Genomic DNA, 21851 nt, shown 5'->3' with positions numbered 1-21851 from the left:
GTATCCAGTAGTTTAACTAGTGTCACCATTGTTATCAGTAGAAGGAGCTTAAGGACAATTCGTCAAAAACCAACGGAGAAACTTCAAACCCAAATGATGAAACTGCCAAAACCAAAGATTTCTCTTTTTTGTAATAAGTAGTATAATCTAGAAACTTATCCACCAACATTTCTCTTTTTTGACTAACAACTACAAGTCTTTGGTATAAATGCCCTTGCTTTACATGTTTATTTATTTGGGGTAATTACCTTTTGCCCCCATGAGCTATAGCGCCTTGACACATTTTTTCATGAACTACCAATTATGGCACTTGACCCCATCAAACTATCATTTTATGACAAAAAGGCCCATTTCTGTTAGTCAAATGGGCTAAAATTGACAGTCAACGGTCATGTGCAAGTCATGTGTCATTTTAAATTTTTTTCTTTTACTTTTGCCCTCACTTCAAACCGAGAAAATGACGCTTATACCCTCCTAAACATATTAACTTTATTTGTTTGAAGTGAGGGCAAAAGTGGAAGAAAAAAATTTAAAATGGCACATGACTTACACATGAACGTTGACCATCAATTTTAACCCTTTTGACTGACAGAATGAGGCTTTTTGTCATAAGATGGTAATTTGAAATGGTCATGTGTCATAGTTGGTAGTTCATAGAAAAAAAGTGTCAAGACTCTATAGTTTCTGAGGATAAAAGGTAATTACCCTTACTTATTTACCGAATGTGCAAAAAAACAAAACATGGAAAGAAAGTTGTTTCTCATTCACGTGAGCATGTCAATTTTCCTTTAAACACTGTTCATGTACAATTTCTCACAATATTCAACATCAAAATATATATATATATATATATATATATATATATATATATATAAACAAATGCTTTGCTCAGATTCATGTGAAGCGACCTGCACAAAGTGTGGTAGGATGAATGTAGTTTGCAACACTTTAGTCTTGGCATTCAAAGTAGTTCAATTTTTATGTTAATTTTCATATATATATATATATATATAGGGGAGGGGAAAAAGAGAAAGTTTCTATGTTTTATATTAGTTGTTAATTTACTTGTCCTATGTGTATGCAGTATGCAGAAGCAGAAGAGAGAGGCACATAAAAACAAAGAAAAAGACAAGCTCCAAAATAAAAATAAAAAATAAAAAAAAGCCCTTGGTTCACTTTTACCGATAAATGATTTTTTTTTTTTTTCATCATGATTAAAAAATTAAAAAGACAAAAATAATGTGGAGAGAATGTATAATTTGCGAGTAATGTTAAAAGTTCATCTTGTGTCTTTTTTGAATCAATCTAAGAATGATGTGGTTATTAAAATCACTATTGAATTTGTGATTGATTATTATTGAATTTTAATCAAATTGTGATTTTAATAACCACATCATTCTTAAAGGGACTTAAGATGAACACAATAGAAATTTATAAAATTACTCATAATAGGTCTCTATCTTTCAAAATGCACGAACGCGGTTTATGATTTTGCTGTCGTTTTGTTTATAACAAGTAATAGTGTCTATTGAGTCTTGTTTCTCGCTCCAACTTGAATTTTGTCGACCTTCAAACAAATAATTTTCTTTTTTTTTTTTCAATAATTCTTGATTTATTTATTTATTTTTGTCTCGACAATTTTGAACTCTAGGTAAAATGTCTCATGCTCCCAATTAGTTGCAAGTATCCAACCAATAAATGTTCGCCTACCGCTCATTCAAAATTCTTGAAGTTCAGTTGGGAGATGGGGGGATGAAGTAGAGTACTCAGAATCTGCACAAGACAAGACAAATTCTACAAGAATTTTGGAGTAAAACCCGAATTAGGAGAACGATTATTGTTAATCATATATATAATCATCTAACAACAACCCAATAATATAAATTTCCTCATTTTCAGGATAATTATTGTTAGAATATTTGATATTAAAAAATAATCTTCTCCTCCGACAGGGGCGGGGGAGGGGGAGAACACTCCCCCTCCGATGGCTCTCTCTGCTAGAGATGAAACCCTAGCAGAGAGGATTACTTTAATAATAAAAACAAAAACAAAAAAAGTCAGATCCTATATGAAAATCATATATAAATAAGAAGAAGGAATTTGGCTAGAATACAAAAAACAAAAAACAGAGCGAGCTACAATTCTTTTATTTATTAGTTGACCATTCCCCGTCTCCCAAAGGATTGGTAGCCATGTCGGATCTCCAGAGGACTTACAGTTAGCACCAAAAAAGATGCTAAAAAATAATATATATACCCAACCTCCGGGATCCCAACCAACTTCTGGGGATCTTCTGCAATTTTATGTCAGCCCAACAAAGATTTGGCATTTCATTATGGCAACAAAAACAACCATGCAAAAACTTCCAGGAGTTTTCTGTCTACTTCTTCTATCGGCTTTCTTAGCCATAGCCACCTCTACCTCAAACATCGTCACCACCCGACTGGGATATTCTGGCGACCTTCCGTTCACGCTTGAAACTGGTGAGCTTCTCTGAGATTTGAGTTGATTTGTTGCTCAAATTGGATTTTTTGGGATTGTAGATATATTGGTGTAGGGGAGAACGAGACAGCGCAGCTTTTCTACTATTTTGTTGAATCTCAGAGGAATTCTGCGCTTGACCCTGTCCTGATTTGGAGACGAAAAAACACACATAATAGTCAAATTTGACTATTATTAGGGATTTGACTATTCTTTTGGAGATGCTTAGAGTGTATATTTAATTATTTAATTAATATATTAGATTACCATATTAGTTCCTAGTATGGTCAGACTTCCAAAAAAACAAGAACTGACCAAACGCGTAAATTATTTAACTTAAATGAGAGGTAAACTATGAAACTATAAGTCAAACTCAAGATCTTTATCTAGATAGTTAAGGATTCCCCACAATTAGGCAACCCAAATTTTACAAAAACTCTAGCAATCCAAGAGCATTCACATTGGCCTCAACAAAATAGCTTTTTGGCTATTTTAACTAGCAATGTAACAAAATATGCTCTACATCTGGCTCAATAAAATAATTAAGGATTTGTTGATCTTTGCTGAACACTGTAATTCAACAAATCTTTATTTATATTAATAATAAAAGTAATCTTGCCCTCTTTCTTCTTTAAGAATAGGAAAAATAGATAAACAAATAATATTTTAAATAAAAAAGTGAAAGTGAATAGCTAAAATATTGAGCCAGATGTAGGTGATTTGAAAAAAAAAATGATAGCTAAAATAGAAAAAATGTATTTATTAGCTAAATTTTAGCTAAATATGTGCTCTAACTATCTAAGAGAAGGCTGTGGGGCCACCAGCCCCAAATAGTCTTGGGTATCAAGCCCACTTACTCCTCACAATTTAGGGTAGAATTGGAAAAATGGGTTGGTGGGTTGGGTTTGAGTTGACCCATTTGACCCGCCAACCCGATAAGGGTAAAACTGAACACAACCCGTTTGGCTATATAGGTTACACTCTTAAACCCAAATATGACATGCTTGACCTGTTTAATAAACGAGTTACAAACGGGGTTGGCCCATTTGACCCATTTAGACCCAAACACAACTTGTTTAACTCGTTTCACCTAACCCAACACAACTCATTTAACCAATTTCGACTCGAACACATTCCGTTTAACCCGTTTCAACATATATTTACTATATAAAAAATATATATAATTTTATAAACGGGTGAACCCATTTATGTCAAACCCTAACTCTCTAATTTTACATCAAATTTGTGAGTCGTGTCAAAAATTGTCAGCCATAATTTAGGGTTTCATTCCCACCTACTTTATACCGTCTAGGGTGTCAAACCCACCAGCCCAAAGCTAGGCCTGGGTATCGGTCAAAACGGTCCGGTTAAGGACCTTATCGGTTATTAACCGATAATTTTCGGTTAAACGGTTTATTAACCGATACCGAACCAATAAGAATTTTAACCGATAATTTCGGTTAAAACGGTACACGGTTAAACGGTCCGGTTAAACCGGTTAACTGATTTAACCGAGAGCTTTATATTGATTTATTTTGTTGGGCCAAAAATCAAAAATGAGTTTTTTTGACTTTTGAGAGCCCAAATACTTTTTGTTTGGCTAAAATAACTTATTAAAAATGAGTTGTTTTAGGGACCAAATACTTTTTGTTGGGACCCAAATATTTGTTTTTTGGGCTAAAAATTGAAGCTTTTTTATATTGATCCACTTCAACTTTTTTTTTTTTTTTTTTTTTTTTTTTTTTTTTTTATATTATAAATTACATTTTTCCAAAGCAAATGGACTAATTAACATAATGAATGCTAATTAGACTAGCAAAACTAGTTAATGAAAAATGCTTTTACCAAAGGCAAAGAAATCCCATCAAATGCCATCACTTAAAAAAAAAAAACATCAAACCTACCCAAACCCAAATTAAAATAAAATTCATTAATGAATAATAAACAAAATATTAACTGTCATGGGCAACACCATTACACAAATTCGGAAACTTGTGTCACTTGTGGGAATTTGGAAACCTCTCTAAAAGACTAACGGCGCCGTTTTGGGACTAGGACTAAAAAGAAAAAAAAAAAAAAAATCCGGTTTCTTATCGGTTAAATCGGTTAACCGATAAGAACCGCTTAACCGGACCGGACCGAATTTCGGTATACTTTTTTTAACTGATAAGGATATCGGCATATCGGCTACGGTTTATATCGGTTCGGTCGAAGCCGGTAGACGGCCGGTTAAACGGTAACGGTTAATTTGCCCACCCCTACCCAAAGCTGGTGGGTCCCACATATCATTTCTCTTACTTAGATTATCCAAATTTTTGTGAAATTTCAGGCAAGATAATTTTAATGGATCTAATCATGTTATGGTGTTAAATTATTAATTCTTTCCTACAAACTGAAGTTAATAAAAAATAGGAGAAACTCCCTTTTGCCTCCATGAAGTACAATGCATTGACACTTTCCCTCCATAAACTATCAACTGTGACACTCGACCCCTATAAACTACCATTTTGTGCCCAAAACCTCCCTTTCATCAGTCAAAGGCCCATTCCGTCAGTCAAAGACGTTAACTCAGACGGTCTACCCGTCACTTTGCCCCCATGAACTACAATTCATTGTCACTTTGCCCCCATAAACTACAACGCATTGTCACTTTGCCCCATGAACTACAACGCATTATCACTTTGACCGTCTGAGTTAACACATTTGATTGACGGAATGGGCCTTTGATTGATGGAATGGGGGTTTTGGGCACAAAATGATAGTTCATGGAGGTCGAGTGTCACAGTTGGTAGTTCATAAAGGCAAAGTGAAAATGCGTTGTAGTTCATAGGGCAAAAGGTAGTTTCCCCCGAAAAATAATAAAACTAATCATTTAAATAATAGTTTACCATAAACAATTAGCCTTTTCATTTTATACCTGACTATTGTGTAGGCTCTTTAACTTTCAAACTTGGAGATTACAATGGGAGCCTACCAACACTTCATGATAACCCATGAGCATGGACGGAGGTACCTGTGCATGTTTCATCTTTTTGCACATTGCATGACAACTTCATTGTCACAGATTTATTATTATTATTATTATTAATTTTAATTTTAAGTTTAATGAAATGTTATTATGATTTTCAGGGCCTCAACATCATATATTTGGATGCACCCGTTGGTGCTGACTGCTGAGTTCTCTTATACTCAGAAACCGATAACGGCTATATTATGGACGACTATAAATATGTGGCACAAGTCTACGAATTTCTTCAAAAGGTGCGTCACAAAGTGCAAAAATAATAGATTCGTTAAGATCAGATGTCTGGTATTTCAAATTTTCTACGGTGGTTTAGGTGTTTAAATTTGTTTAACTAATTTCAAATTATATATATATATATATTGGCTGAACAGACACCCTCGGTTTCAAGAAAATCAACTATATGTCGGTAGCGACTAGCGAGTCCTACGGTGGCTTGATTGTTCCGATGATTGTGCAACAGATAATAACAGGTAATAATATAATTTGATTGGAATCAAAACCTACTTAGCTCAACCTCTTCTCTTTAATCTTTATATTTTTAGTAAAATGAATTGCAACCGGCAACTGCTGTAAAGCATTTGATTTCATCATGGTGTTGCAGATAGCAAAGCTTGAAGCCTGCCAGTGATTAATCTAAAGGTAGAGGAACTAACTATATAATTTTCTCAATCAAAGAGGATAGGACTTTTGCCTGTTGTTCATACAATAACATTCTATTGTTTTCATTTGCCTACACAGAAAACATGGAAGCATATTATAATTCTGAATTTTCAAAGTTGGGTTGCTTAAATATTTGATCTACTTTTATCAGGGCTATGTGCTTGGGGATCCAATGACAGATTCATTCATTGACACCAATGCAAAAATCCCATATGCCCATAGGCTGACTCTCATATCAGATCGACTCTACGAGGTAATTTGGTTTTTAACTCTTTTTTATTGCTCATTTTTAAATGATTAAATTCGCTCATTTTTAAATAAGCTAAAATTGCTAACTATAATTGCCTAGACGGTTAGTAAAATTTACTAACCGCTCATGCTAGGCAGTTAACTGGCGGTTAGCGAATATTCACAAAACAATGTCGTTTCTATGGCAATACAGTAATATTATACAACATACGACATTGTTTCATATATATAGGTGGTTAGTGGTTTTGAAAAAACTTAAAACCGCTAACCATAACCCTTAAATGGTTAGCAATTTTTGCTAACCGCTTTCAAAAGCGGCTAGCGGGTGGTCAATAACCTCCCGCCTTTTCACCCCTAGGCCCTAGTATATGAGACAATAGTTAAAAATGAAGCTTGTTAAATCGTTTTTTATTTTATTTTATGAATTTTGTTAGATTTCTAGCTAAATATAAAGAGTTTATTGTGAATGCTCTAATACTAGGGCCAGTTTTTTTTTGTAAATTAGCGTGATAGTTCACATGACATTTATTGTATTTGTTATTAAACAAATAAATTTGTCTTTAAAATTTTTGTTAATTTTTTTTTTTTTTAATCTATGTGGCACCTTGTGACACTTTTTACTCATATAGACTGCTGCATGAATTTAAAATAAATTATACTAAAAACTATAATACTCTAAACATTTTTTATTAAGTTTAATTTTTCAAGAAATAGTACCGGACTACTAAGAGAAATGTTAGGGGTCAATAATTTCTCTTACAAATTCAATAGATTAATCATTAGATTTGTGGAGTCCACTATTGACTTATGTATAATCCACATAAGTCTACAAATTTAATAGTTGATTTGTAAGATGGAATTGATCAAATATAATTATTTGTAGAGAGCCCCTACTATCAGGTCCATCCTGATAACACTCATTTTGCAGCCTCCAATTACTATGTGACACATCATCAATTTAAGAAAAATACAAAAAATAAAAGTGAGAACAATTATACAAAATCAGAGAAAAAAAAAAAACCTGTAGCCGGCAAGACCCAAGCCAGACCCACGGGTTTGGTCGGCGGTGAAACCCCGCCGGCTGTGACCCGCCTCAAAACCCGTTTCTAATGCCTCAAAACCCTTTTTTAATGCCTCAAAGCCCATTTCTAATGCATCAAAACTCCTTTTTGGATTTAAAACTAAAACCTAGAGGTGGAAGGTTAACCCTTTAGGAATTTTAATATTTTATCATCATAAAATCTAGTGTATTTTGGTCCAACTTATTTTTGTATACTTTTTATGTTTTTGGTTATGTGTCGGTCATTGATTGAGAGCTGTGAAAAAAGTGTTATCAAGGTGGTCCTAATAACAAGTTTTCTCTTATTTGTATAATTTTTTTAATTATTTGTCGATGGTCGTGTCGGATATCTTAGGAGACTTACCATTAGCAACCGTCCCAATAATGATGCTCAAGGTCGGATCCGGGAATCCCAATCCAACTTCTGGTTTGTTGGGTCTCCGACGAGACTTATGGTTAGCAAAGCATTAGCATTGGCACCGATGCGATGAAAGATGCTGAAAATAAAATATTTATTTTATTTTCAGCATCTTTCATCGGTGCCAGTGCTAATGTGTATATATATACCCAACTTAGATTCGGGGACCGCAATCTTAATTTCTTTCTGCAAAGCCAAGCAAGATTTGGTCTTATGGTAGGTGGATCATAAAATTAATATGGCAACAAAAGCAAGAGTTTTGGGTTGGATGGGTTTAATTAGTCTACTTCTTCTATCGGCGTTCTTGGGCAGAGCCACCTCCAGCTCAAACACGTCAAATATGATCACCACCTTGCCGGGTTATTCCGGCGAGCTTCCCTTTACGCTTGAAACTGGGTGAGTATTTTCTGCTCTGCTCGAGATTTCCTGCAGGGATTTTTGTAAAAGATTTGTGTTGTTGTAGGTATATTGGTGTAGGGGAGAACGAGACGGTGCAGCTTTTCTACTATTTTGTTGAATCTCAGAGGAGTCCTTCGCGAGACCCTCTCCTGATTTGGATCAGTGGAGGACCCGGTTGCTCTGGCCTCGGCAGTTTTTTCTTTGAGAGTGGTAAGCTATTTTTTTTTTTTTTGGAAAATTAAAAATGACTTGCCCAATATTTGCTTTATGAACGGCTAACTATTTAAATATTTAATTAATATATTAATTGATTGTCTATCATTTCCTACTATGAGGTCAAACTTTCTATTAAAAAAAAAGGCTCACACATAGAATATGATGAGAATTCTCGTACCAAATTTCACATAATCTAACGGTTTAAAAGTACTGGTAACAAATGCCTGAAAACCTACTGACATCAGATTCTCTACATTTAACCGGATCTGGATCCATTGAAATTTCTAGAGGAATTCCAGTTTCTAAAATTTCAGATCTAAGCCGTCCATTTCAATCCAAGGGCTAATGTCCAGCCACGTGTCTCACTAATAATAAAATAATATTTAAAATTTAAAAAGAAAATAATAAAATAAATAAAATAATATGGGGTGGCCGGCTACCCCATTTTACCATATTGTGTGGCTGGCCACCCTAAAATTTTTTTATGGGGGTGGCCTCGGCCACCCTCAAGGGCCAAATTCAAAATTTTTTGGTGTGGCTAGCCACCCAATATGGCAGAATGGGGGGTGGCCGGCCACCCCATATTATTTTATTATTATTTTTTTAAAATTTTAAATATTATTTTATTATTAGTGGGACACGTGACAGGACATTGGTTCTTGGATGGAGATGGACGGCCTGGATCTGGAATTCCAGTGGATTCAGATCCCATTTAACCAACCCTCAAAGGTTACTACAGTGTTTCCAAATTATAGAGAACCAAAAGTGGTTTTCTACACATTATTTTAATATAAACATTTCTCTTTTTTCTTTCATTTTTTTGTCTTTCATTGGGGATTGTGTTGGTATTTTGTGAAAAAAGTGAGGGCAGGTATGAAACTTGTATTTTGTAAAAATATAATATTTTAATGGTTTAGGAAAAGGTAAGGAAAGTTATTGTGAAGTATATTTTAATAGAAAAACAAAAAGTAATTTTGTGCTCTAAATTTAGAAAAAATCAAAGGGAAGCTACTTTAGTGCTTTAAGAGAGAAAAAGAGGCTGTGGGGCCACTTGCCTTAGGTAGTTTGCAGCATCCATGTCACCTACTCTAGACAATCTAAGGTGTCAAGCCCACCAACCCGAAGCAGGTGGGCCTGGTAGCTTCTCTCTTAATTAAATTGTTCAAATTTTAAGAGATCCAAACATATTATGGTATCATATTCAATTATTAATTATCTCAGCTAGTAAAAACTAATAAATTTAATCATTTAAAATAACAGTTGAACATAAACAAACAGCCTAATTTTCATTTTATACCTGAATATTATGTAGGCCCTTTAACTTTCAAACTTGGAGATTACAATGGAAGCCTACCAACACTTCATGATAACCCATGGGCATGGACGCAGGTGTTTCATCTTTTTGCACATTTCATGACAACTTTAGATTTATTTATTTATTTTCATTTTAATGAAATGTGATTATTGTGATATTCAGGGCATCAACATCATATATTTGGATGCACCCGTTGGTGCTGGGTTCTCTTATTCAAAAAGCTATGACGGCTATATCATGGATGACTATAAATATGTGGCACAAGTCTACGAATTTCTTCAAAAGGTGCGAGACAATGTGAAAAGAGTAATGTTTATATAAACACTCTAAATCGAATGATCATTTTTACTGTCACGTCAATAAATATGGACGTGAGAGCGTGGGAGTAAGAGTGTTTATCATTTCTCATGTGAAAAAATAAGAGATTTGTTAAGACTAGGTGTCTGTTATTTTCAAATTTTATATAGTGGTTTAGGTGTTTAAATTTGTTTAACTAAGTTCAAATTTTATATGTGCAGTGGCTAAGTGAACATCCTCAGTTTTTGAAAAATCAACTCTATATCGGTGGAGAGTCATATGGTGGCATGCCTGTTCCGATAATTGCGCAACAAATAGTGATAGGTAATATAAGTTGATTGGAACAAAAGCTTTACTTAACTTGAACCTCTTCTTTTTAATCTTTATGTTTTTAGTAGACTATTATACGATTATCATTCAATTGGGATGACGTGGTAATAAAAATCATTTTTTAGATCTATAAGAGCTTAACTCCACCCACCACTTTCCATAAGAACTGAATTTTCTTAGAAATGGATGTGGCTATTAAATCACCACTTATTCTACAAGCTTAAGCTAATAGTAAGAGGTAGATTTAATCATTTAGTCAAATACTTTAATACTCCCGCTCACGTGTGGGCTCAAACTCCCTTTTAATAGGTGATGCTCAACATGTGAAATATTTAATTGAGATGGGGGTAGATGAAGGAGTTCAGGTTCGACTTCAAGACTTTTAACTCTGATGACATGTTAAATCACCACTTATCTTAAAAGCTTAAGCTGATAGGAATATGTAAATTTAATCATTTAGTCAAATACTTTAATAGTGGCATTCCCACGTCAACCACAAACAAATTTAACAGTTTAGTGCCTGACTTGATAAGTGCTGTGTGGACTTAACAAACTAACATGGTCGTCTATGTGGGACTGTCATGTCAATCACAATCAAATGTAATTGTTTAGAATTTTCTAAGTACTGTTTCTCTAAAATTGGCATTTGATTTCATAATGGTGTTGTAGGTAACGAAGCAGGGAGTGTGCCAATGATTAATCTAAAGGTAGAGGAACTAACTATATTTTCTCAATCAAAGAGGATAGGACTTTTGCCTGTTTTCATTTGTCCTCTCAGAAAACATGGAAGTGTATTATAATTATGAATTTTCAAAGTTGGGTTGCTTAAATATTGTTCAAATTTTATCAGGGCTATGTGATTGGGGGTGCAGTGACAGATTCATTCACTGACACCAATGCAAAAATCCCATATGCCCATAGGCTGACTCTCATATCAGATCAACTCTATGAGGTAATTTGGTCTTTAACTCTTTTTTATTGCTCATTTTTGAATGACTAAATTCACCCATTTTTGTCACTCCCTTGTTTAAGTTAAATATACACGTACAAATTTTGCTAGCTCTAATAGATTTCTTCTGGTAAACGTATTTGATTCTAAACTCTATTACATTTCATAATTTATAGTCAGCAAAAACGAGTTGCAACGGCAATTATGTGAATGTAGATTCGGACAATTATCAATGCTCCTCAGACCTTGATGCTATCGACAAGGTTAGCAAAAATAGGCAGGAATAAGAAGCTAGATCCAGCTTATTTCCCTCTTAAGAGAAGAGCCACTAGATCAATAACTCATTCCCATAACAGTTTGGTATCACAATACAAAAAAAATCCCATTTAAAAATTGAGAAAAAGTTTGCACGGAGATGCATCGTGTTGGGAATCAAACTTTCTCGGTGTAAAGATGAACGCCGAGAAAATTTTAAAAATTATCGGCATTTATAAGAGAACGCCAACAATTCTCCGAGACAATTATTGGCAGTTATGTAAACGCACAAGAACATGGAAGACAATTCTCGGCATTTACTTAACCGTCAAGAATATTTAAGACACTTCTCGGCGTTTATGTAAACACCAAGAAGTTTGCATTAAAATTTAGCAGCGTTTTATTACAATTAAAAAAAAAAAAAAAAATTGTTTATATTGGAACACCATGATAACTATTTTTTTTAAAGGTTAATTACCCTTTTAATACATAGGTTTTTATGTTTTTATTTATTCCTACCTAGGTTTCAATTTATATAACAGATGATATATGACTTATGGATCGTACTTCTATCAGCCAAACTAATGGACTACAATGGAGGTAGTTTTTGTCACCCAGCCGATTTGGGGGAGGTCGAACCACCCCCATGGCCATGGCTGAACCACCCCCATGGCCTCTGGGGGTGGTTTTCGACCTCCCTTTTTAGCCACTGGGGGTGGTTCAGCCACCTCCAAGAGCCTTAGGAGTGGTTCGACTACCCCTAGATGGGTTGCAGGGGCGACCAAAACCACTCCTATGGCAGTCTGTTAGTTTGGTTGACCGAATTGTGATGGAGGTACTAAAAATAATGGTATTTACTTATAATTCAAGTACTATTTATGATACGAATTGAAACTTAGATGAAAAAAATAAAAAACGTAAAAACTTTGGTATGAAAAGGTAGTTAACATTTTTTTTTTTGGTTTACTTGTTAATAAACCCAAATCTACAAAAGAGTAGTGTCAAAAAAAAAATCTACAAAAGAGTATTGGATCCACAAATACATAAATCCCCAAATTAATCAATAAATCCACAAATTACATAAAGCCACAAACTGTTAAACATATTGCATACATTATCAAAACTTCCATACAAGTCCAACTTTCAAGGTTAATTTGAAAACACAACACATGCCTTGTAAGTGTTCTACATTGTATAGTGATACTTTTCAAGTGCATAATTGAAAGAATTCAAATAATATTATTTCATTACAAAAACAAAACAATTGCCCATAACTTAAATGCTATTTGAGAAAAAGAAAAAAAAAAAGAGATAATTGATAGATTTTTAGAATTTAGAATTCTGAAAATGGTTGATTTGTCATTTTCACTTGAATGATCCTCTAACACCCACCTCATCTCTTCTGCTATTTATAACCAACCAATAGATACATCTCTTGGTTGTGGAAGTTACCAATCCGAGAGACATAACTCTAAGAAATATATAGACCAACTCCACTCTGGATATACTAAATTCCAATTATTAACAGGTAATTTTTTTTTTTTTTACTTTTTCTTTTCTCTAAAAAAGTATATGGATAATTTTTGTTCACTGTTAATTAGTAAATAAATGTATTTTTGTCCCCAAAATGAAGCTAAATTGGTTAAAACTATGTTTAATAAAGCGGAGATCACTAGTTCGAATCTCTCTTTCCCCTTTTGTGCGGATATGTCAAAAATAAATAAATAAATGTATTTTTAAAAATTAATGTGAGAATTATATCTTCTAAAATAAATGTTATTTTAATAAATTAAATTAGAGAACCATCCACCCAATCAAAACCCAATTCTTCTTTAAATAGTGGGTGACAACTGACAAATGCCACTCTCCAACGGTCTCACCTACCCTTTTTGTTAAGAAAGAGGAAAAAAAAAACGTGAATAAATTCAAAGACGGCATTTTTTATAGGGTATAATGGTCATCTGCCATTATTTTGTCCTTCCTTGTTAAGGGGTTTTGGTAAAGGTAAAGGCAACTTATTTATTTAATATTTTTTTACTTTTACATCAAGTTAATCATTTTTTTTATTATTTTTTAAATAAAAAATTACTATAAAATAAATTTTTTTTTTCAATACTAAATATTCTTTTTTTTTTTTTTCAAAACATCAATCAATTTTTACTACAATATCGAACCGCAATCGAAACGAAATTATTTACCAAATGAACCCTTAGTAATAAAATCTGTTTTTTTAATCTTAATTCCCCCCCAAAAAAAGGTGCAATTCCATGCTCCAATGACAAGTTGACATCAGGATTTACAGCATTAATCTAGATAAGATTATGGATTTACAGCATTTAACCATGTGATCCACAAGGCTGAAATGACATGAAAAAGAAAAAGTGAAAAAGCCATAATATTATTTTATAATATCCTTTTTTTTAAAGGCCTCATTGGACCGGCAATTCATTTTAGGATCAACGGCTGAACAGAAAGTCGACAGTGGGAAAAGTTTTTCTAACCAATCATATTTGTAGTAAAGGAGTCAAGTCAACAGAATAAACTAATGGCTTGTCCAACGTTTTTAATTCTCACCACCTAGAAATCAAGTTAGAGAAGAGGTTTTTCAAGTTTCCTTCCCTAAATATATTAAAAAAAAAAACCCTCATAATTTTTCTTTTTCTTTTTTTTTTTAATTTATAAGGATACGTTTATCTTATAGAAAAATGTTATAAATTGGATAGCACTTTATCTTTTCTTATCTTTATTTTATTTAAATAAAAAAGTCTTTGAAAGATTTTATAATGCTGCAATAAATAGCCTACATTCACACATGGTAACCGAACCCGTTCAAATCCGGTCTCCATCAATTCCCTCAATTTTCAATTCAATATTCCACTTCCTGTATACATACCATCTCTTTCCTCTCTTCCATGACATGTTTTAAATAATTTACGCTCTTATGTTTTTTATTAAGAAAAGAAAATAAAATAAAATAAACCAAACGCAGCGACTCCCAAAGCGTAGGTGTCACCAAAGATTCGTACCTCTTGAACAACAAGGCTTAGCGTCTTGTCATCTGGGGGGGCTCTGACGTTTAGCTACTTGAGAGACTTACAGGTACCACCAAAATATTATATTGAATTCTAACATAAAAACCCAACATCTGGGGACTTTTTGCCAACTAATTTGTCTCTGCCAAACAAGGTCTCAGAGTTTGGCCTTCGCTGCATTTGTCTGAAATATGGCACCAAAAGCGAGTGAACGGCAACTTGTAAGAGTTTTGCTGAATCCTTTTAGGACATGTTTGTGTCTACTTCTTCTACTGGTTTTCTTTGCAGCAGCAACCTCCGCCTCTAACACCTCAACCATCGTCACGACTCTACCGGGATACGGCGACCTACCCTTCTCGCTTGAAACCGGGTGAGTTTTTTTTCTAATTACTTGATCCAAAAAGCCAAAGAGTGTGAGAGTGTGTATAACATTTTTCAGGCTAAAAACTACACTTTAATCCCACCACTAATTCATCATAATTAATGACGTGTTACATTGTTCGTGCCAATTAGCTGTTTTTTTTTTTTTAAAAAAAAAAAAATTATTTATTTATCAAGAGCTGATAGTTTTTAGCATTGCAGGGTGTAATAATGTTGAGATAGAAGTATGTAATGTTAAAAACCACACTCGCTCAAATTGGGTTGAACGAAATTCCGATAAACTAGCCTATTAAACTCATATTCATCTTTATTAGAGCATATGATTTTCAAATGTAAGAATCACGTGTTCAAAAAATATATGTCAATAAAAAAACATATGTCAATTTAAAAGAAAAATGAAAAAAATTAATCTGTGTTATGTTGTACTTTTGTTAGATATATTGGTGTTGGCGATAACGAGACAGTGCAGCTATTTTACTACTTTGTTGAGTCACAAAGAAGCCCTTCGCGAGACCCTCTGATGTTTTGGATCACCGGAGGCCCAGGTTGCTCCAGTCTCGCCGGTTTTTTCTTTGAGAGTGGTATGTTTTTACTCATCTTTTTCCATGTGGGGTGTTTGGTTATGCAGAAAAATGCACAGAAAAATGATTTAAAATGGTGTCTGATTTACAGGTCCTTTAACTTTCAAACTTGGAGATTACAATGGGAGCCTACCAACACTTCAGGATAACCCATGGGCATGGACGCAGGTGTTTCATCTTTTTGCACATTTCATGACAACTTGATGATTGTGACAGATTTATTATTATTATTTTTTTTTCTTTCATTTCAATGAAATGTGATTATGATGATATTCAGGGCATCAACATCATATATTTGGATGCACCCGTTGGTGCTGGGTTCTCTTATTCAAAAAGCTATGACGGCTATATCATGGACGACTATAAATTTGTAGCACAAGCCTATGAATTTCTGTTAAAGGTGTGTGAGAAAACAGGGTTCTCTGTTTCAAACTTTTATGCTGTGGGTTGAGGTGTTTTTCATTTCTCTTTCTAATTTCAAACTTTCTGCAGTGGCTGGATTTGCACCCTCAGTTTTTGGGAAATCAACTCTATATCGGTGGTGACTCCTACTCTGGCATACCTATTCCAATGATTGTGCAACAGATAGTCCTAGGTAGTTTATTTGGACAAAAGTTTTCTTTCAAATTGAGTTATTATTTTTTTCTTTTCTTTTCTTTTTCAACTCAGCCTATATGTGTCTTATGGATGGTCGCGTGTCGGGTTCGATTCATATCGAGGCAAGAGTATAAACCTATATAGGTTAACCTTAATCTGCCAATTTCTCTAAATTGGCATTTCATTTCATCATGGTGTTGCAGGTAATGAAGCTGGAACAGTGCCAATGATTAACCTCAAAGTAATGATCTAAATCTTGTTCCTAGAATCAATTTATATCGTTTTCATTTTTCTCAAAAAATCTTTCAAGCATTATGATTCTGAATCTTCAAAGTTTGGTTGATTAAATGATGTTAAATGGTTATCAGGGGTATGTGCTTGGGAACCCTGTGACAGATTCATTCACTGACATGAATGCAAGAATCCCTTATGCTCATAGGCTAACTCTCATATCAGATCAACTCTATAAGGTAATTTGGTGTTTAACAAGTCTTTTATTTTTTGGTTAAATTTTGTCTTACTTCTAATGAATATCTTCTACAAAATTATAATCTGTCAATTTTCATGCTTTTTTAGTCTGCCAAAACAAGCTGTGACGGCAATTATGTGAATATAAATTCTAGCAATTATGCATGCACCTCAGACGTTGCTGCTATTAGTAAGGTTAGAAGACCACAAAAACTGTCCTTATTTGGACTTATTTCATCATCAACTTCCATATTCACTGATAATGGGTGATCATTTGAATTTGCAGCTCACAAATGATATAAATTTGGTACACATTTTGGAACCATATTGCAGCAATGCAATGCCAGAACCAAATGAAGACGTAGATTCAGTTCGAAGATACCTCTCAAAAGTGTCCAGTCCTTCACTTTGGTGTCGTGTAAGTGCGTGTGGGTGTGGAATTGTATCAATAAAGCAATAACATGGACAAAGTTTTTCTCTAAACTAGATTGCAAAAATTTCTTTCAACTTAATTTATTAATAAATCAAGTCAGAGGAATTTCTTCCGACCCAGTTTGGAGGAAAACTTTATCCCAATAATATTTCATTTGATACAAGTTGAAGTGATTAACACATTTGTTCAACTCATATCAGAGTTATAACCATATGCTGTGCTACATCTGGGCGAATAACAAAGCTGTCCAAGAGGCTCTTGGTGTTCGACAGGTACATGCAGTGTACATCACATATCATAGTATCCAACAGTAGTCATAACCTAGAATCACTATAATATTTTTGTGATGTTTCTTCCAGGGGACAAAAACCTTTTGGCAATACTGTAATACCACTTTAGCTTATACTAAGGATGTCAGTAATGTTGTCAGCTATCATCGAAATCTCACCAATGCTGACCTACGATTATTGATATACAGGTAAAATCTAGCAAGAACTTTTAGCACCTCTGTTTTCATTTTTCATGAACTTTATTAGTTCATAGTGTATCTATAATAAACTTTTCCATGATATGCAGAATCAACAAAATGTACATCAAAATTTAGCTTCATCTCTCAATATCTAGGGCTATTCTCTCATAAATTTCTTGAACACGAAAACTCTTAAACGATTTCGACTCTAAACCTATTCTTACATCTATCAAGTATGGCCTTTCTGTAACATCTTTAGAGAGTCCATTCACAACAAGGGCATCAAGGACTTGGGACTGCATAATCCTGCTTTTTCCTTCATCAATCACCTAGTAAAATATGTTTGGACACACAGTATACGCAGCAAAACTTCGGCATCCTTTTATCTTTATCTACTTTTGCTGAGGAAATTTGATTATCTCCTAGCATGAGTACAAAAAGAGTAGAACAAGCAAATGTACGCTACCAACAATACTGGCTAATACAATCTTTCAATTCCAACAGCGGTGACCATGACATGTCAATTCCACACATTGGCACACAAGAATGGATAAGCTCTCTCGGTTTGACAACAGATGAAAGCTGGAGAGTATGGTCGCTAGGTGGTCAAACTACAGGGTGAGTCTCAAGTTGCTAATCCCTTAAACCATCCCTCCCAAGGACCTTTCTCTCTGCCCTGGTCCAATCTCAAGATGTCAGTAGCCTGAAATATTTTCTCTTTCTCATGGAATTGCAGATATACAAAGAAGTTGATGAATGAATATTTCACTTTGACATTTGTGACAATAAAGGCAAGAAAATCCTGAACTTGATTCCTCAATCTAAATGTCTACAAGTGGAAATCTAAACAAAGTTTCTTATATTCTTCTTCCTCGTACAGGGAGCAGGCCACTTTGCTGCAGAATACATGGTTAAGGAGTGTGCTGCCATGATAGATAGGTGGATGGCTTATTTCCCCATTTAAGTGAGACTGATTGACATTTATTTGGTGAACTGAGATTGTGGAAGCACGTTTTGCTTAAAATGAAAATTTTCGCACTTCAATGGTGATTGCAGAGTAAAGAAACTCTGAAAAGTCTTTCTCTCAACTCACTTATCGCTCTCTAATCCTATCATAACCATGAAAGACACATCGATAGTGATTGTAGGCAATGATATGGATCCAGTTTCAGACTGAAGCAACAAGCCAGCACAAAGCTATCTTTCTTGACGCTGTACGTTCTAATAATAAGAATCCGATGGTTACAATCACTAACTAGTGTAATGATGAAGATCTAGATTCACAGTTCACAATAAGCATTCTAATTATTATTTTTTTTAATAAGCAATCGAAATATCATTAAAAAACGAAAAGCGCTACGTAGGTATACAAGAAAAACACCTAGCTAGAAGGAGAAAAAGGAAGAAAAAAAATTCATGAAAATTCAGCACCCAGAGAGCTATAAACGCAGCTGTCCAAGTATAAAAAGTAAAAAGAAAAAAGGACTCAAGTTCCACCAACGTCCTCTCACGGTCATCAAAACGTATGTTATTTCTTCCCCTCTAAAGACATCACAAGAGGCAAGAAGGCACCATTTCCATATGTCTGTACTCCGAGTTTTACCACCTGTCCGCAATAAACACACAAATCGGTTACTCTACCAGGCATCACCCAAAACAACTAAAAAAGGCATTCCATAAGGTGCTCTAACAAAATCTTACGTTCCACTGATTGGAGTCACTAGAAGACTCCGAGTGAGCCGCTACTGAAGCATCCTTTCCACGAACAATACCATATAAATTTGAAAAGACTTTCCTTAAGGCCTTGTCCCCACACCACATTTCATACCAGAATCTAACCTTGGTGCCATTTCTTACCTCAAACCTAGTATGACTTGAAAACATCCCCCAACCCTTCTTGATGTTCTTCCATACCTCCACGGTCCCACCCCATACGATCTAAGAGGCTCATTATAACACCACCCACCCCACGAAGGGCCAAATTTAAGTCCACCACAACTATCTGTTACACCTCTTGCTCATGCACATAGCGTCAAAGCCTTTTTTCCAAAAGAGCACAATCAAACTTCCCAAATTTTGAACACCCAACCCTCCCTCAGAGATCAGAGAGCATATCTTGGACTAGCTTACCAAGTGAACTTTAAACTCTTCACCTAGCCTGCCCCATAAGAAATCACACTGAAGCTTCTCTATGCGGTTTGCAACACCCGCAGAGAGAGGGAATAGGGACAAAAAATAAGCAGGCAAGTTAGAAAGTGTGCTCTTTATAAAGGTAATCCTACCACGCTTAGACAAGTACATCATTTTCCAACTAGTCAATCGAACTCTATCTTTTTAATATAATGAATTAGGCCAACAATTCAATTTCCTAATCGCATATATCATTCCACATTCAACAGCTCCTTCCATACATATACATATAACATACTTCATTACCATAACTTGGGCATTACATCAAGTCGAGTTTATAAATAACCACAACTTATCAATTCAACAATTTCTGGAAATGCAAGTAACAATGGGCACCAAATAAAGCCCACATGTACATCAATGACCTGAAAGGTGACAACTATGAAACAACTTTCAGACACATAACCCCATCAAACAAAAGCCAAAGTTTCGATATATTGATATGCATCGAGCCATCCAAATTGCAATGAACTCCTAGTCTCATTATGATAGGGTGTTAACTCGCAAAGCTTCTTGAAACTCTTATCCCTAAGATTATAAGATATGATCTTACCAGGTAGGTGCAACAAGAGCTCTGCCTCCTCTTCATTGGTAACAACAAAAACTATAACGAACGCATAATAACAAGAGTCACGTGGGTCGAGGAATTCCCGAACAATCTCCGGAAATGCGACAACAATTGAACCAAGATCCACCTCGTACTTTACGAACCACCTAGAGCAGTCGCTCGCCATCTCAAAGACTTTGAATTGGGTTGTGCGACAACCACAGACCTCAATTAGATGCAAATGGCCACCAGACTCTCCGAAATACCTGAACCTCCTCTTTCCCCATGCGTCTGAACCGGGAAGACTCGGCATTGTTCGAACAACCTCCTTGTCAACATCAAAGCACAAAGCAGAGCCAGAGGGACTAAGCCAGTGGACCGCCTCGTTCCAAAACACAGCGCTGTCGAACACCATGTCGAACGGCGCGACGAACGGAGGGCCACAGGGCCTCCAAGCCCGAGTCTCGGACGAGTATATTTCGATTTGGTAAGAATACAATGAGACAGCACTGCTGCGAACACAAACCACTTGGTAATTAGGCGAATTGGAGGGATCAAAAGCCAAGGAAAGACCAAATATTATAATGGGTCCTTCAATACTAAGACGAGGAAGCGTTGAGAAGCGCTTGGTGGTGGGATTGCACACGTAGTAATGATGGGTTTGGTCTGTCAGTGACTTGTTGAGGCTACGGCACAAGAGCAATCCATTGCAGGACTGTAAAATCTTGACACCCGATAAAGAAGGGTCTTTGATCTTATGAGCGATGAAGTCGAGGGATGTGAATGGAGGGCTAGAATGGGTTCCATCGAGAGAGACAAACTGGAAGTGAGATGGGGTACTTCTGCGGAGGAAGATGCCGGAGAGAGATGTGCGGTGGCGGTGGTGGTGGTGGTGGTGGCGGCGAGAGAAGTGAGAGTCGGAGATGAGGGACAGCCAACGCTTGGACACGCATTTGAAGCGGAGAAGAGGCTTTACTGGGACACGGATGAGAATCTCTGTCACAATATCGTCATTGCCGCCGACCGTCTCAGCCGCTGCCGAGGCATTGTTATGAGGATTGGTGGTCGGCATTCTTCGTCTCCCGATTTTCACCAAACGAGATTGTTGAGAGAAAAGAGTAAAGCATTTCTTGCCCAGGAGAACGACAGGGTTATACTCACTTTCCTCCTTCGTACACAAAATTCCACTTCGAACTACAAGAGTTTTACCGAAATTTCAGTGTAAAGTTGCCTTCTTTTGATGATTCCCGACAATTTCCCATGAAAGTGAATTCAAAGCAATGAGTAAGTTCCGGTGTGGGTGGAGCAAGCTGAGGGACCATCATAAGTTGCAAAAATTAATAAATAAATAGGTGGGGCCGGTGTGTGTGTGTGTTTTTTTTAAGCAAATAATAGGGGAATACCAAATATTTTCATTAATTATATTATGATACGTGTTACTTTAAAATAAAAAATTAAAAAATTAATTTTTTTAAAAAATTGACATACTCTCTAAAAAT

The 21851-nt window shown here is 35.3% G+C and overlaps 2 protein-coding genes across 3 annotated transcripts; one reads left to right on the top strand and one right to left on the bottom strand.

Annotated features, from left to right (window-relative positions):
• The first annotated feature begins 8161 nt into the window (after positions 1–8161).
• On the top strand, positions 8162–18848 carry LOC132184129 (serine carboxypeptidase-like 18). 2 transcript variants are annotated; one of them, XM_088518086.1, is made up of 14 exons: positions 8162–8289; positions 8357–8502; positions 9821–9897; positions 9986–10108; positions 10342–10444; positions 11120–11157; positions 11301–11402; positions 11576–11662; positions 17000–17131; positions 17347–17418; positions 17506–17624; positions 18120–18233; positions 18352–18406; positions 18496–18848. In XM_088518086.1, the coding sequence occupies exons 1-14, from the start codon at positions 8162–8164 to the stop codon at positions 18577–18579; spliced, it is 1380 nt and encodes a 459-aa protein (XP_088374212.1). In that variant the 3' UTR covers positions 18580–18848. The 2 variants fall into 2 exon arrangements, with proteins under 2 accessions (XP_088374212.1, XP_059453624.2); XM_059597641.2 differs by lacking the exons at positions 8162–8289; positions 8357–8502; positions 9821–9897; ... (3 more) ...; positions 11301–11402; positions 11576–11662 and adding exons at positions 14815–15056; positions 15503–15648; positions 15740–15816; ... (3 more) ...; positions 16614–16715; positions 16822–16908.
• Positions 18849–19990: 1142 nt separating this feature from the next.
• LOC132184660 (F-box family protein) lies at positions 19991–21635 on the bottom strand. The gene has a single exon (XM_059598376.2). The coding sequence runs from the start codon at positions 21422–21424 to the stop codon at positions 20216–20218; it is 1209 nt and encodes a 402-aa protein (XP_059454359.1). The 5' UTR covers positions 21425–21635; the 3' UTR covers positions 19991–20215.
• Between the last annotated feature and the right edge of the window lie 216 nt (positions 21636–21851).

The sequence above is a fragment of the Corylus avellana genome, chromosome 7, assembly GCF_965113065.1.
Source record: "Corylus avellana chromosome 7, dhCorAvel1.hap1.2, whole genome shotgun sequence".
NCBI classification, from domain to species: domain Eukaryota; kingdom Viridiplantae; phylum Streptophyta; class Magnoliopsida; order Fagales; family Betulaceae; genus Corylus; species Corylus avellana.
This window is presented reverse-complemented; position numbering and strand designations above follow the sequence as displayed.

Coding starts and splice junctions, on each gene's coding strand:
- LOC132184660 (XM_059598376.2), bottom strand. CDS start 21,424: ATGCCGACCACCAATCCTCATAACAATGCCTCGGCAGCGGCTGAGACG.
- LOC132184129 (XM_059597641.2), top strand. CDS start 14,878: ATGGCACCAAAAGCGAGTGAACGGCAACTTGTAAGAGTTTTGCTGAAT. Junction 17,625..18,119: donor CTACGATTATTGATATACAG/GTAAAATCTAGC, acceptor CAATTCCAACAG/CGGTGACCATGACATGTCAA. Junction 18,407..18,495: donor TGACATTTGTGACAATAAAG/GCAAGAAAATCC, acceptor TTCCTCGTACAG/GGAGCAGGCCACTTTGCTGC.